Source organism: Nicotiana tomentosiformis, chromosome 3 (assembly GCF_000390325.3).
Source record: "Nicotiana tomentosiformis chromosome 3, ASM39032v3, whole genome shotgun sequence".
In the NCBI taxonomy this organism is placed as follows: domain Eukaryota; kingdom Viridiplantae; phylum Streptophyta; class Magnoliopsida; order Solanales; family Solanaceae; genus Nicotiana; species Nicotiana tomentosiformis.
In genome coordinates, this window is record NC_090814.1 from 60,937,532 (window position 1) to 60,953,885 (window position 16,354).

Genomic DNA, 16,354 nt, shown 5'->3' on the forward strand with positions numbered 1-16,354 from the left:
CTTTGTTAATCATCAAAACGCCAATTCTCTACAGAAAGTAACAAGTATATGAATGTCAAGAAAGCACTAAAAGAAAGCGACAAAGGCTTGAAAGCAAGGAAAAAACTTGCATCTCTACTAGAAATTCGGCAAAATATCGTTCAAAAATATCGACCAAAGTAGGTCGGTAATGGCCAATAACCGTCCAAAATGCGACAATTAACGTGTGGTCGGTATTTTGAAGGTCGGAAGGGCATACCGACCAACTTTGGTCGGTCAATTAAATTCAAAAAAAATAAAAATTGCCAGCACCATCTGGGAATCGAACCGGGGTCTGTATTGTGGCAGGATACTATTCTACCACTAGACTATTGGTGCATTTTGTTTTAAGAATGTCTTTTATTTTATTTATACTCTTTAATTGTATTTTCGCACGAAAATAACCAACCACTGTCGGTCGGTTTTATTAAAAAATAAAATTACTGACCGAATTCGATCGATTTTTTTAAAATGACCGGCCGAACTAACCGACCTATTTCGGTCGGTTTTTTTAATATTAATTTTAATTTATTTTAAATGAAAAACCGACCAAAGTTGGTCGGTTTCTTGAAAAATAAATTTTGCGGGACTCAAAAATAGTTTCCCGCATTTTTGCGCTAAAGAAAACCGACCAAAGTTGGTCGGTTTCGTAAAAAAAATTAAAAAATAGAATATTTTGAAAAACCGATCGACTTTGGTCGGTTTTTTGGCCGGCGCGGTCGATTTTTACCGAATTTCTAGTAGTGTATATTCAACTCTAAAGAATGAATTTAACTTATTGTAGCGTAAATTTCTTTACACTGTTAATATATTTTAATTTATTATAGTAAATTATTTGTTTTTAAAAAGAAATTGTTAATCTCACTTATAGGGAGCAGGTACTTATACTTATGTTTAAATGACTTGATGGTGCAAATATTATTACACGGTCAATATATAAAAATTAAACTCGTATTTATAATGACAAATACCGAATAACATGACATAGATTATATGGTGATTGGATTGGCGTAAAATCCCATATGCCAGTAAGTTTTTTTTACCAGGGTTGGGCGTGTATACGTCTATTTATAGCTGCGAACTCTTCCTTTGTCTTGGTTGAACTAATCGATCCTAAGAGTGCATATCTTGGATATATTTGTGCTTTTTCCACATATAAATCCGATCCAAAAGCATGCTTGTTTCATACATTAAGCTAGTCTAGTAATACTAATTGTGAAGGTCCAGGACCAACTACTCCGCTGAACAACCGGCATTACTATTAATGGCTCAAATTCTGATTCAGTTGGAGTAGCCACTCGGATGATTTATGCCAAAATTTGGTGCAAATACATAATTTAGACTGAAAAAGAAAGAGTTCAATAATTTTAAAGAGGAAAATATGGACATATCGATTCTACAAGCCAAGTTTAACTTAATATTCACTCCTTATTATATATTAGTCGGTTAAAGCAATGTTATTTTTTATATGGAAAAAAATTTAATTTTAAACTTTTAATGACGTATTTTTACAGCCACATAAATATCATGTCACGTTTAACACTACAAACTATACCGAATCAAACTATACCACATAAATTAATTAGGATAGTGTAAAAAACAAAAGAAAAGAAACCCGCCCCTTTACTTACTGGGATACATACAAAAGAAGGGAGATTTACTTCAGTTTGTATACCAGGGACCGGGGTTGTAAATATACCAACAATACACATGCCATTGATGAGCATTTTGAAATAAGGCACTTAAAAGGGATCATTTTACTTCTCATGGTGGAAACTTCCATCTTAACACGAAACATCTCCATCTCGACACAAGAGAACCAGAAAAGCCCCACTATAAAGTGTTTGATTTGATGTATTTGTTTTTACGGAAAAGGGTCATTTGTGCCCCTGTACTCTCCAAAATTAGTTATTAGTATCCTCCGTTATACTTTCCAACATTATATATCCCTGACGTTATCTATTTTAATATCCTTACCCCCATCACTAACGGACCCTTTTAGAGGGACACGTGTCTTAATCTTAAATAACCTAATCACTTACCAGTTGGATCCCTGACCCGTTTGGCCCCGACTCGCTAACCCCTTCATATCCCCTAGACCTGTATATACATTAAAACAAAAGGGTTAGAACCCCATTTCACTCTAACCTTACTTGCCTAAAATCAGGCGACTCTCACTCTTACCGCCGATTAAAATCTGCCGATTTTTATGGTCTAAAGGTAAACTAATTCTTCTACCATAGTAAAATCTTAGGCTTAAGATTTTTTCAGTTGATTAAAACTTTATTTTTTCATGTTTGGTTTCAGTGACTAAAATATCTAGGGTTTAGCAGATTTTGTTATTTAGGTTGGAGTTTCGTGTCTGGATCCTATTTTTATATGATTTTTACTGCAAAGTCTAACATTTTAAGCAGAATGTGGGGTTTTAAACATGGCTTTAACTTTATAGATTATTGTATTTGCATATACATGTGATGGTGGTCCCGAATGTATACTATAATAGTTCATTTTGTCTTAAAGGCGTTAACTTTATTAGTTGTTATATTGCATGTGGTAATATTGTCATAAAGGTTGATTTGGTAGTCCGAGTTATCTTTATGTGCTTTGTCGTTTAGGATTTTGAACCATGTTCTGTCCCTTTGTCTAGGGATGTTACTTCACGAATTTTTATTAGTTTATTTGAATGTTGCTTTACTCTTTTTTTATTAGTTTCTTTTCAGCTGTATTTTATAATCTCGATTAGTTAAGTTGTTGTTTAACTTATTTTATGGTTTAACTTCTAATTGCTTAATATGTCAATTGATTACAGATTACTATGGTTAATTTGGACTTGATATTTAACTATGGTGGGGAATGGACTAGAGAGCCACAAGTCAAATACACAAAGAAGCTGTTACACACCTGGGAAGGTTATGACTCTGACCATCTATCCTTTATAGATATAGTTAATGAGTTTTGCACTAAGTTATGTTTTGGTGGGGTTCAACAACTTATTGTATCTGCTCATTCTGGTAGATACTATAAAATTGATAGGGATAGTGGTATTAAGAAACTGTTGGGAATGGTTTGTAGTGATTACAATGTTGTTGATATATTTGTTGTAAAGGATTGTGAGTTGGCAGTGAATGTACCTGATATTTTACATTATGGTGAGGATGAACTTGATGATGTTGCACTTGACCATGAGGCTGCAACTGATTGTAGCTCAACAGATGGTGAGTTTGATAATGAAGCTGAATCTGATTCTTCAGATAATGATTCTGAAGAATTAGAATTTATTTCAACTCAGAGGAGTATGAGTATAATTGAGCAGTTGCTGGATTACAAAGAACTAGATAAAAATATGAGCTTTAAGGATATTTCTGAAGCTAGGAAGTGTCTGAAACTGTATGCTATGGCAAATAAGAAAGAGATAGTGCTTAAGAAAAGTGATACAAGAAGGCTTAGGTATAAGTGTCAAGTAGGTTGTCCTTTTGTTTGCCTAATTTCTAAGGATGGGGACTGTCCACGGGTTAGAGTGAAGACACTAAATCCAAATCATAACTGTTTTATTGCTTATGATAATAGTACTATTGACTACTTCACTATTGCACATTATTTTAAGAGAAAGTTGCAAGACAATCCAAAATATAAAGTGAAGGAGATGAGGGCTGATTTGAGAGTTGCATTTGAGTTTAATGCAAGCCATGGTAAATGCAAGAGAGCAAAAACACTTATTTTGAATAAGCTACATGGAAGCTTTAAAGATGAGTACAACAAGCTAGAGGGCTATGTTAATGAATTAAAGATTAGTAACCCTGGAAGTGATATAATAATTAATTTGTCAAAAGATGCTCTTCTTGAAGGTAAGAGGAGGTTCTTAAGAATGTATATTTGCTTTCATGCTATGAAAATGGGTTTTAAGGAAGGTATGAGACCTTTCATTGGACCGGATGGGGCATTTCTGAAGGGAATAGCTAAGGGTCAGCTTTTGGTTGCTGTTGGTGTTGACTCAATGAATCATTTCTGCCCTATAGCTTGGGCTATAGGGGACAAAAAAACAAAGAGAACTTGGGACTGGTTTTTGGAAATGCTAAAGATGTCACTGGAGCTCAACATGGGAGAAGGATACACTTTCATTTCAGATATGCAAAAGGTAGTGTTTATGTCCATGTTCTTTTATAGTTATTTTATTTTCTTTAAACTTGTGACTGATTCTTTAAACTAATATTGTATTTATTATGATTTGTAGGGGTTGGTTGAGGCAATGAAAACTATTTTACCTGATGCTAATCATAGGTATTGTGTCAGATACATTGAGGCTAATTGGTGTAAAAGATGGAGATTTGGGAAAATGAAAAAGCTGTTGTGGTGGAGTGCATGGTGCACATATGAGGAGGATTTTGATGATCAATTGAAGAAGATAGGGCATATGGATGAAAATGCAGTGAAGGATTTGCTGCATTACCCTCCCTAGTCATGGCGTAGAGCATTTTTTGATACTGTATGCAAGAATATGGCTGTGGATAACAACTTTATAGAATCATTCAATGCATGGATCTTAGATGCAAGGTACAAACCTATAATTAAGATGCTAGAGGACATTAGGGTGAAGGTGATGGAAATATTGAGAGAATATAAGGACAAAGTGAAGTCATGGACTACTGACTTTAGTCCTTATGCCATGAAACTTTATGAAGGTTATTTGAGGATTGCTCATAAATGCAAGGTTCACTTTAATGGTGATTGGGGCTATGAAATATCTTAAGGGCCTAATAAACATACAGTAAACATGGTTTTGAAGCAGTGCAGTTGTAGGGTTTGGCAACTGTTTGGAATACCATGTCCTCATGCTATTAGGGCATTTGTGTACAAAGGTCTTGATCCTTTGGAGGGAATGCATTGGTGGTATAGAAAAGAGGCAACGTTAAAGACATATTCACACAAGATACTGCCTGTTAGAGGAGAAAAATTCTGGAAGGCAATCCCTGCAAATGCAATGGAACCACCACAGATAGTGAAGTTAGCTGGCAGACCTAAGGTGAAGAGAACAAGGCAAAAAGATGAAGCAATTAAGAGACAAAGTGAATGGTCTATGTCAAGGAAGGGGAGGGTTATGAATTGCAACAACTGTGGAGAGCCAAACCACAACTCACGATGGTGTAAGAAGGTAATTGTTACTATAATTAGTTAATTAGTTTTTAACAAGTGATATCTACATTATTAACAATGTCTTATTTATTAATGACAGCCATCTAATGGAACTCTACCACAGAAAAGGAAGACAACTGAAAACTATGAAGATATTGATGAAGACATACTTTTGTCAGGGCCTGAACAATCTCAAGCAAGTGTAGGCTCCAGCAATCCGTTTGTGTTCATTCCTATAATAGTTTTTTCTCACCTAAAGAGGCTCCAGAAAGCTGTTAGTTCTACATGTTCTCTGCCAGTTATCCAAGATGAGGAAGACCCTTCTTTAAGGTCAAAAGTTATATCGGAGATGAGGACAAGGCTTCAAATGAGACAGGAACCCAACATTATAGATGGAACAAGAGTCATCAGCTTAAGGGGTGATTCAACTAGTGTGAGTCAGCCCTCAATTCTGTCATACGCACCTAGAGGACTCACATGGAAGGGGAAAGAAGATTTAACTACTAACAAACTGAAGATGCAGGTGTAGGAGAAGATTGGGAAGCTTAAGGCAAGAAGGGGGAAGTGATACATTGCTGGATAATATGTTTTTGAAGTTATTGTATCTTGTCTAAACAAATTGGTTTGGTGCTGTAATTTATGACTTCTAACAGTACATTTAACTCTAGTTTTAAATGCTTTGTTGGTACTGACAGTTGGATGCCATAGTATGACCTAGGTGGTAACTTGTTTTGAGGTTATAATATGGCATCCGTGTGTCAATTTAACTGTATATTGACAGTTAACTTTTGCTACTAATGTTAATGGTAATTTAGACGCTTTCAATTTGCTATTTCAGTTTCTTTCCTTATTGCAACTTATATTATTGGTAGTGTAGTTTTATTTGAATAAGTAGAAGTTCATTTATGTAGTTTGAGTAGCAATTAACATGTGTGACTCATTTCTATTTCGGAACAAGTTCATAAAGCTCAAATCATATTAACCAACAAAAATAGGTGAACACAAAAAGCAATTAACATATACAATCCGGAAAGTAAAAATCCAATTAGCCAACAAAAAGGTACACAATTCACTACTGCCACTTAAGTTAATCATACAAATAACTTAACAAAATAAAAACTAGATTTCACCGACTACTACTAATAACTATTTATCATACAAGCTACAATTAAGCCAGCAAATAGGACCCAAGATATTAGAAAGATCTTCAACTTCAAGACTTTGGCTTCCAATTTCCTTGAATTGGTCATTTTCCCGCGAATTGTAGCCGCCATTTCTTCAATTTTTTCCTTCAACATCATTTATTGCCTCTAATGCTTCCAATTTTTCCTTCAATTTCAGCCTTTCAATCTTGACAGTCTCCAGTTTTGCTTTCAACTTACAAATAATTATTATAGCTTTGTCCGATAACACTTCATTAGCCCATTCAAAATAATCACATAAATTTTTCTGAAAAACAAAATCATACACCATGTAATAAGTGAAATTTCAGAAAATAAAAATCATAAAATTATCATAAAACCATGAAAACCATAGAATATAAGATATTAACCTCAGGTTTCGGACATTTGTAGAATCTCCTACCAGCGTTCCAATGAGTGTAAGCCATAAGGTAGAGTGCAGTTAATCCACATTTGTATGTCCTACTTGACACACATTCTTGAGACGATGAACTACCTTCTGACATTGTAACTCCCTATTCTTGAAAATTATACACAAAATAATAAAGAAAATAAAGATGATGAGAGAAAATAGAAGAGAATCGCTTCAGATGGGGAATAACCCTAACTTTTGAGAGGAATAAACGATTACATCCATTAAGGGATATGAAGGGGTTAGCGGGTCGGGGCCAAACGAGTCAGGGATCCAACTGGTAAGTGGTTAGGTTGTTTAAGATTAAGACATGTGTCCCTCTAAAAGGGTCTGTTAGTGATGGGGGTAAGGATACTAAAATAGATAACGTCAAGGATAAATAATGTTGGAAAGTATAACGGAGGGTACTAATAACTAATTTTTGAGAGTACAGGGGCACAAATGACCCTTTTCCATTGTTTTTTGTCTCTTTCTCTTCCTTTTCGTCTACTCTATCTCTATTTTATGTGTACACAAAGTACTTTGTTCTCTCACAAATTTACTTACATAAAAAGAAATATATATGAAGACCTTTGCAACTGTTGATGCATAGTTCTTGTCAAGTTTGAGTAGGTAAATATAAATTTGGAATTGCACTAGTCACTCTAGCCATTATATATGGGGGTTTGCTTCTTAACAAATCCATGAATCTTTTAACTCATTTGTCCCTTCCAAATCGAATCGTGTATTCAATACCGGAAGAAATCATTTTTATCTAATAGTGGCTAACTTTCTCTTACCATCCCCGAACTTTTTTCCTATATATAGCTCTGTTTGTGAGTCTTAAAAATATTCCAATCTTCTAAATATATACCAATATATATGGGGAAACCTAGCTAGTATGAGAAAGGAAAATTAGAGGTTTATTTTGGGGCACTTTTAGAAGTTGCTAAAGGAACTAATTTAACTCCCTTAGCCTTCTCTATGAGAAGCTTATTGATATCTAGTGAATTTTAGAAATTCTGCGAGTGTGTGTGCACGCAGATTAATGAATTGAGAGAGAAAATTTAAGCCATTAAATGTAAGTAGTTATGTTATATATACCGATATTATAAAGATTTTTAATATTTTTGGAATTTTAGCATGTAATAGTAGGTTAATACTATTTTTATCATGATTTAAATTGTATACATTGATAATGTAATTTTTTTCTACAATCATGTATTGTTTAAGTTGCAATTGAAGATTAGTTACCACTTAAATTAATGCTTATCATGGGTTTTATATGTAATTGACTTGTATGTGACCTTATTGTGTGAATATTTTTCTATTATCAGTGGATAAAACTTAAACTTAAGTAACTAACTGGTCAATGCATTATATTTTATGTGGAGTCTTTGACCGTGTACGAAGATTAAGAAAGAAGGGACGATTTTTGAAGCTTGTGACTAAATAAGTCATCACAATTTCGTAGCTATAAAGTTTGTCATTCAAAGTAAAATAAAAAGTTTAAAGTTAAATTATTTTAAATAAAAAAATAAATAATTTTAGAGATCTTCCCTTTAAGTTTAGTTTCGTAACCCCAACCTCCCTTTTGAAGTAAGAAGAGTATAACACTTCAATTAATCCGTAAACATCTTGCTCTAAAAGTGGTATGCTTTGCTTACGCTGGTCACTGAACCAAGAGCACTTAAACTAGTTGCTAAGTATTTTCTGATCGTGTCATATTGAATTTTGTTTTTGTTTTTATACTTTTTTTGGTGCAAGTATTCCCACTACTTTTAATCAAGCATAATTTATTGTGTCTGCATAATGGGTGCACATATTCAATGTCATCATACCTGGCAGGATTTAAAATGGTGAATTTTATGGAATTCATTGCTGAAAGAGAATTGAAAATGGTAGGAAAAGAACATTTTATTATTGCAGAAAAAGCAAGTTATGCTGTTAGGGGACCAAAAACTATTCTGATTTTGGTGTTGATGGATCCCCACTAAATACAAATAGAACATATTCATTCTAAAATGCTTTCACTTTGGGTTGGAAACTGCTTGGCACCAGTAGTGAATAAGCTTTTCTTGTAAAGAGTGATGAGATTTGATTCTTTTTCCTTTACATCTTTATTGGATGGTTGTGATGTATCGTTTCATAATGTATCATATTGTATTATATTGTATTGTATTATACTGTATTGTATCGTTTTAATGTATACAATGTTTGGATATATTATATTATTTGTCATCATTTCATTATGTCATGCACCAATAATATGAAGAAACTTGCAATATTATAAAGAAAAAGTAAGCTATAAAGTAGAATTATTATATAAAAATATAGGTCAAATGATAAAATAGGATTATTTAATAATAATGAAGGGCAAGATTAGAGGAAAAAATAAGGTAATGACGCGACCATGCCAAATCGGTCGTTCCGACACTTTTTATCGTTACGTAACGACAGATTTAACGATATCATACAATAAAATTTAAGTAATAATAAAAATAAATATTATATTTAAATTAACAACACAATACAATACGATAGGTAACAAATATCCAAACAAGTTGTTAATCATTTGGAATCAAACCCACTGATCCGACTAATTCGAATTGCCTACGGAAGTTTCAGCAACCAAAAGAGACTTTTTCCAATGCATACATGACATGGATCAATTCGTGTCTAATACCCATTTAACATGTTTTCGCGCTCATTATAGATTGTTCAAGTATGTTTAATTAACTCCAATTTGTCGCAAAGAAATATTAAGTATCATCTTATGCTATTCTTAAACTTTTGATTATAATTTTATAACCCATCTAATCAAACAAAAGAATTAAACTTTAAAGGCCAAGTAATTTTATAAAATTGGACTGACCTTATTTCGTGCTCAACTTCTTCAACTCCCTCTTTTCTACAGGGAACGAGAAGACAATAACACAAAAAAGAAAAAATAAAAGGGAAAAAGAGAGATAAAAAAGGAAAAACTTTTCCAATATAACACATCTGTTTGTGAATAAATAAAAATTAAAAAAGGAGTTTTAATACTTGCAATTAGGGGTGTACATAGGGCGAGTTGGTTCAGATTTTTCAATTATCAAACCAAACCAATGGTGTCGGGTTTTTAAATTTATAAACCAAACCAACAAAGTCGGGTTTTTCAATCTCGGTTTTTTTCGGGTTTTTTCGGATTTTCGGGTTTTTTCCCGGTAAAGTCAAAATATGTAACTTGTGCTCCAAATATTTCTTAAGTCCTAGTAAAATACAACTATATGATGTGTTTTTCAAGAAACTAACACAATAATATGAGATAAGTTATAGCATTATACTAAAATATTCAATAACAAAGATAAAATAATAAAATTACATAAAATAAATATTGCTAATTAATAAGCCATAATAAAAATTAACATAATCTAAAAATACTAAATTGGTCATGCTAAAATAAGTATAGCTAATAAGTACTAATATTAATTACATAACTAAGCACTAAAGAAAAAGATAAACTAAGTTATTCATTTTTATTATAAACCAATGTAAAACTAAAATAATTATCCAACACTATCATCATTCCTAGTGTTGAGTTGAATTTCTTTTGTTAGCATTAGTATTGATTTGAACTTTGTTTGAGTTACTACATTTATGAGCTATAAAATTTATTTAACATTCAAGAATGTTAAGTCTAAACTTGAAATAAAACTGTGAAAAAGTTTAAGAAATATTTATAAATTACATTACAATAAATATTTATATATATAAAATATTTTTAAAAATTATATAAATGTACTATCGGGTTGGTTTGGTTTCGGTTTGACTTTTTTTTAGTTAAAACTAAACCAAACTAATTATGGTCGGGTTTTATTTTTCAATACCAAACCACATCGGGTTTGTTTTTCCGGTTTGACTCGAATTATCGATTTTATGCGATTTATCGATTTTTTTTTACACCCCTACTTGCAACTATTCATTAATATATTTGATTGTATATATATTTTTTCTAAGTTGTCATAGAACTCAAACTCTTTAAATCAAAACTGATGTATAGGAAATTAAAGTAGTGTAATTAATAAGTATCATATATCACGTGTATGTACACGTACATATGTAGGGCAGGGCGAGTGAAGATGCCCAAGCAAAGTAATGATCCTTCAACTGTGGAAAAAGCTCTCTTTTAGGTAATGGAGCAATAATAGAGACGTGGAAAGGAAAAAGTGAACTGAAATGACACTACGCCAATTTGCAAATGAGGAAAAAAATAAGACTACTTTAATAATGTAGGGAACCCCTCCCCCCCCCCCCCCACACACATTTTTTTAAATACCTTGGACTTTACTATAAATAGGAATTTATGACTTGAGAGTCTAGTGGAGCGTCTCAATTCCGACAGACTGGACCAGATGACACTTTCAATGGTTAATGTGTTTGGATTTTTTTTATGATTTTCACGTATCTATGTTGGAACCCGATTAAATCCGAATTAGTGTTGAAAAGTTCCATATTAAGAGGTAAAGTGCTTCCTAACAAAAGCGACTCCAAACCCAGGGATTCGAACTCAAAACTCCTGATTAAGGATGAATGAGTACTTATTGTGTTTGGATTTACTTTGAATGAATTTAGTAATTGTGCTAATTTCTCCGTATACATTAATTTTCCATTCATAAAGTTAGATAAGATTAATGTTCATCTTGAAACTTAAATAGTTTAAACTTGCTATGATTTTGTTGCCTAAAGCGGTGAGATTAAACATGTTTCAATATAACCCAAAATTTAGATTTAGGTTTTTATACAATTAGATTTATAGAGAAAGGAGTTAATCAAAGTCAATATTAATATTCAAATAGCATATCTAGTGTTTTTATGAAAAATATTAGATATGTGCTGTTAGATAAGGATATCTTAGAATAATAATGGAGCAATAATGACTTAAGAACATGAGAGATAGCAATAAATGATAATAAATGACATTTAAGTAATAAATGGAACAGGGTTCACACGACAAGGATGAAATTTTTCACTGAACTTTCTGACAATGATGGATGATGATAAATAATTGAATATTCATATTCTTCTTGGATTAGGAGAGAAGGATAGAGGAAAAGAAGTATAAAAGGTAGAATTTGTATGTATTTAATAAAGAGAATCTTCACAGAGAATATCAATGTATTCTTTACAAAATGTTCGATGAACCACCTAGAACTACCTCTCTTCCTATTTATATCAGTACATGGCCATAAAACACTAAATAATACAACAGAGAGGAATATTCACTAGAATATTCTCTTAGGGAATCTAAATCCTTAAACTAGCCACTATTGCGTACTGCGGACGGATGCTCGTCCTCATCTTCTGTCGAGCCACCTCGTCCTCGACAATGATTTGCCTTCTTTACGTGACCTTGACCTTTTTGGGTCAGGTTGATACGTCACAACATCGCCACGTCACGACCTTCAAAGACTTTATCTCCGTTGATCGGGTCAAATGCATGACGTGAAGTTTTTCGCCCATATAGTTAGTAAATCCACTTGTCGAGGTCGTCCTCGTGGGCGGTCTTGATAGGTGGATAATAGCGGTTGTGGTCGTCATAAGAGGCGGATGACGTGGACCTTTGTGAGTCACATGTTTTGAACTCTTAATCTTTCCGGGTAACCTTTGGAGAGAAACTGATATGGGTGGGATGTGACATCATGATGTCACTTGTCATAGTGATGCTTGTTCCCAATACGTCGCGTCAGTTCACCCACGACCTTTGGATTGGTTCTGTCGTCTCAATTTCGGCAACTATTATGATGAGCTGCTTCAATTTTAAGGTTTCTCTTCTATAAAGAGAGGGATGATCCCCATTTTTTTCATTTTTACCGTCATTGTTGTTGTTAGAATTACCTTTGCTTCCTTTGAGTTTTCTTCTCCAGTTAATCATTCTTTAACTTTCCCTCCCATTTTTTCAACTCTTTTCCTCCCAAACATTTTTCAAACTGTACAATCATGTCTGACTTACCCTCTGATACTCGTGGTGGAGAGGTTTCTGGTGTGAATGAGGATATTTTGGCTACCTCATTAGTTGTTATGGCCTCCGTTAGCGGAGGAGACATCTCCGCTGTCGAACCAGAGGCTCTTCCATCAGTGGAATAAATTATTTCCCGCAACCCCGACGCAACACAGGATTTTCTTCGGCAGCCGGATGAGGTGACTGAGGTTTTCTGATCCTCTCTGATTGCCGAAGGTTTAGCATAATTCAAGGCTAAATATGGCCATCCTAATCAGGTGGAGCTCGTAACTGCCGGCGATGATGAAGTTTACACTCACCGCCCAGGGTACTGTGCTCTCTTTTCCAACCCTTTCACTATAGGCTATTCGCTTCCTCTTCCCTCTTTGGTGGAGGAATTTTGCCATTATTATCGGGTTTGCCCGGACCAGCTCATGCCCTTGGTCTACAAGGTGATCAAGATGTTGTCCAAGTTTGCCTAGCTGATTGATGTCGAGATCCTTCTGCGGCACTTGGTGCACCTGTTCATGCCCAAATTCTATCAGGCATGATGTCGAACATTCGGCACCGCAGAAACAAGTCTCTAGTCATTAGGATGGATAACAAGGGTAGTCGACAGTTCTGGCAGAAGTTCAAACTGGTCGTTCCCCTGAAAGGTAACTATAACGACCTGACCGGTCATTTTGAGAGAATTAGCCCCGAATCCCCTATTTATTGCTCCCTCTACTTCATTTAGTGGTTATGTAACTTGCCGAGAGGATTTATCTTTGGTTTCGGAGTGATATAGGACACATAGTCCCTAAAATGGAGGTTTAAGTCATAGGAATTGACCGTAGTTTGAACTGTGTGAAGATGACCCCGAAATGGAGTTTTGATGGTTCCTATAACTCAGTAGGGTGATTTTGGTCTTAGGAGCGCATTCGGATGTTGAATTGGAGGTCCGTAGGTCATTTTAGAGTTAATTGGCGAAAGATGGAAATTTGATGAATTTTGGAAAGTTTGACCGGGAGTCTTTTTGATATCGGGGTCAGATTCCGATTTCGGAAGTTGGAGTAGGTCCGTAATGTCAATTATGACTTGTGTGCAAACTTTGAGGTCAATCGGACTTGATTTGATAGGTTTCGGCGTCAGATGTAGAAGTTTGAAACTTTGAAGTTCATTAGGCTTGATTTGATGTGTAATTCGTATTTTTAGCATTGTTTGATGTGATTTAAAGGCTTGACTAAGTTCGTATGATGTTTTAGGACTTATTAGTATGTTTGGTTGAGGTCCCGAGGGCCTAGGGTGGATTCCGGATGGCTAACAGATCAAACAATGGACTTTGAGTATAACTGAAGCTTTGTTGTGTCTGGTGTAATCGCACCTTCGCATTTTGGGCCGCAGGTACGGTACCGCAGAAGCGGCCTTTGAGCCGCAGAAGCAGAAATGGGACTGTCCAGCTGAGCCCACATATGCGGTCATGGCCCCGCAGAAGCAAGAAGATCGGCGTAGATGCGGAAGGTGCGCATATGCGATAGTGAGTTCCGCACCTACGATTGTGCAAATGCGAGGGAGAAGACCGCAGAAGCGGAGGCCCAGCTCCAGTGGTTTATCGCAGAAGCGGTGCATTTTCTGAAAAAGCGAGACCGCAAATGCGGTCAAGTGATCCGCAGAAGCGGAAGTCTTGGGCAGTGTTTAAAACCGAAGGGCTTCGTGATGTTTTGTCATTTTGTACTTCGCAAACTCGGTCTAGGGCGATTTTTGAGAGCATTTTCGAGGAATTTCTTGAGGTAAGTCCCTTGTGCTTATTTTTGATCAATAATCTTACTTCCCCATTTGTTTTCCCACGTAATTAGTGTGTATTTAAGGTGGAAGTTGAGAGTTTGAGGCTAGGAATTTGGAGAGTTTGATTTAAAGATTTGAGGGTCGATTTGGTGTCGGATTTTGGTAATTTTGGTATGGGTGAACTCAATATCGAATGGGTGTTCATATTTTATGACTTTTACCTGATTCCGAGACATGGGCCCGGGTCGACTGTTTGGGGCGATTTTTCGATTCTTTGCTAAAGTCATAAATTTATGATTTAAATTAGTTCCTTGTAGTTTTATTCATGAGATGTAATTGCTTTTGGCTATATTTGGGGCATTCAGAGTCGGAAAATCGAGGGAAAGGCATCCTTATCAATTGATTGTGAGAGATTTGAGGTAAGTGAGTTGTCTAACCTTGGGGGGGGGGGGAGGATCCCCTTAGGATTTTTGTACTGTTGTAACAATTTGTGATATGTGAGCGCCGTGTACGCGAGGTAACGAGTGTGTACACATGCTGATTATAGAAAATTCGATTCTTGTTGATTTGTCATCTTTTAAAATACATTAACTGAGTTGCCTTAACATATGCAGTGATAATGTTTAGCCTAGTATCGCATGCCTACGTGCCTTAACTCTTACTTGCAATTTGTGCAACATGCTTACTTGAATTACCTACTTTACTTGATTTGAATTAAATCTTTAACTGTAAGATTCTTGCTGAAATTGGTGTTTCCCTTCGATTACCTGTTGCGTATTTACTTTGGGACCACTAGGCGGTTCTTCGGAAGATCTCTCTGCACTGCATATTTTCTTTGAGTCTACGAGACATTTACTCGGGAGATCCTCCTGTACTGCATATTTACCTTAGGACTACGAGGCGTTTACTCGGGAGATCCCCCATGTACTGTATATTTACTTTGGGACTACGAGGCGTTTACTCGGAAGATCCCCCCTGTACTGCATATTTATTTTTGGGCTACGAGGCATTTACCCGAGAGATCCCCCTGTCGTGCATATTTACATTTTGGGACTACGAGGCGGTACCTCGGGAGTGCCCCTGTTGTTTACCTCTATTTACTGTGCTAATATTTTCTGAAACTTCTTATTGTTTAAATTCTCAGTCATTTCAAAATACTATTATATCTTCTGCCGTACTATTCCTTTAAACCAATAGGGCCGGGAATTAACCTCGTCACTAATCTACCGAGGTTAGGCTTGGCACTTACTGGGTACCGTTGTGGTGTACTCATGCTATACTTTTGCCTATCGTTTTATACAGATCTAGGTCCTTCCCACCAGACTAGATACCAGTGAGTTGGACTGCCCATGGAGATTTCAAGGTATATCTGCCCGCGTCTGCAGACCTCAGAGTCCCCCTCTATCCGTACTATGTTGGTTTTCTTATTTTTCTTTAGACTTTGATGTATAGAGACACTTAGTATTTTCTCTTAGGGCTTGTGACCCATTTCCACAGGGTTTAGGGAGTTGTAATTATTGAATGGTAGTTTTATAATCATTTCATGTGTTGAGAATTGGGCTTCAGTTTTATATTATGTATTTTCACAAATCGGTTAGGCTTACCTAGTCTTAGATACTAGGCTAAGACTAGGTGTCATCACGACATCCTACGGAGGGTGAATGGGGTCGTGACAAGTTGGTATTAGAGCTCTAGGTTCATAGGTGTTATGAGTCATAAGCATGTTTAGTAGAATCTCGCGGATAGGTACAGAGATGTATGTACTTATCTTCGAGAGGCTAACTGTTAGGAATAGCTTCACTTCTTTGATTCTTTATTGTGCGAGATTTTGATTTCGGATTCTAAACTTTTGTCTTTCTATTCTCTCACAGATGGTGAGGACACATACAG

At 35.3% G+C, this 16,354-nt stretch overlaps 1 protein-coding gene and 1 long non-coding RNA gene across 2 annotated transcripts; one reads left to right on the forward strand and one right to left on the reverse strand.

The window, feature by feature from the left end:
* Positions 1-2,833: 2,833 nt before the first annotated feature.
* Positions 2,834-4,474, forward strand: LOC104101740 (uncharacterized). The gene is made up of 2 exons (XM_009609238.2): positions 2,834-4,153; positions 4,250-4,474. Exons 1-2 carry the CDS (start codon positions 2,834-2,836, stop codon positions 4,472-4,474), a joined length of 1,545 nt encoding a protein of 514 aa, XP_009607533.2.
* Positions 4,475-6,170: 1,696 nt separating this feature from the next.
* LOC104101736 (uncharacterized) lies at positions 6,171-7,210 on the reverse strand. Its single transcript, XR_011415155.1, has 2 exons — positions 6,701-7,210; positions 6,171-6,597 (listed from the first exon to the last, which is right to left on the reverse strand). It is a non-coding gene; the product is annotated as an uncharacterized lncRNA (long non-coding RNA).
* Between the last annotated feature and the right edge of the window lie 9,144 nt (positions 7,211-16,354).

Bases quoted from the DNA above. Each gene is read 5' to 3' on its own strand.
- LOC104101740 (XM_009609238.2), top strand. From the start codon at position 2,834: ATGGTTAATTTGGACTTGATATTTAACTATGGTGGGGAATGGACTAGA. The intron at 4,154-4,249 runs GTAGTGTTTATG...TATGATTTGTAG, and splicing joins TCATTTCAGATATGCAAAAG to GGGTTGGTTGAGGCAATGAA.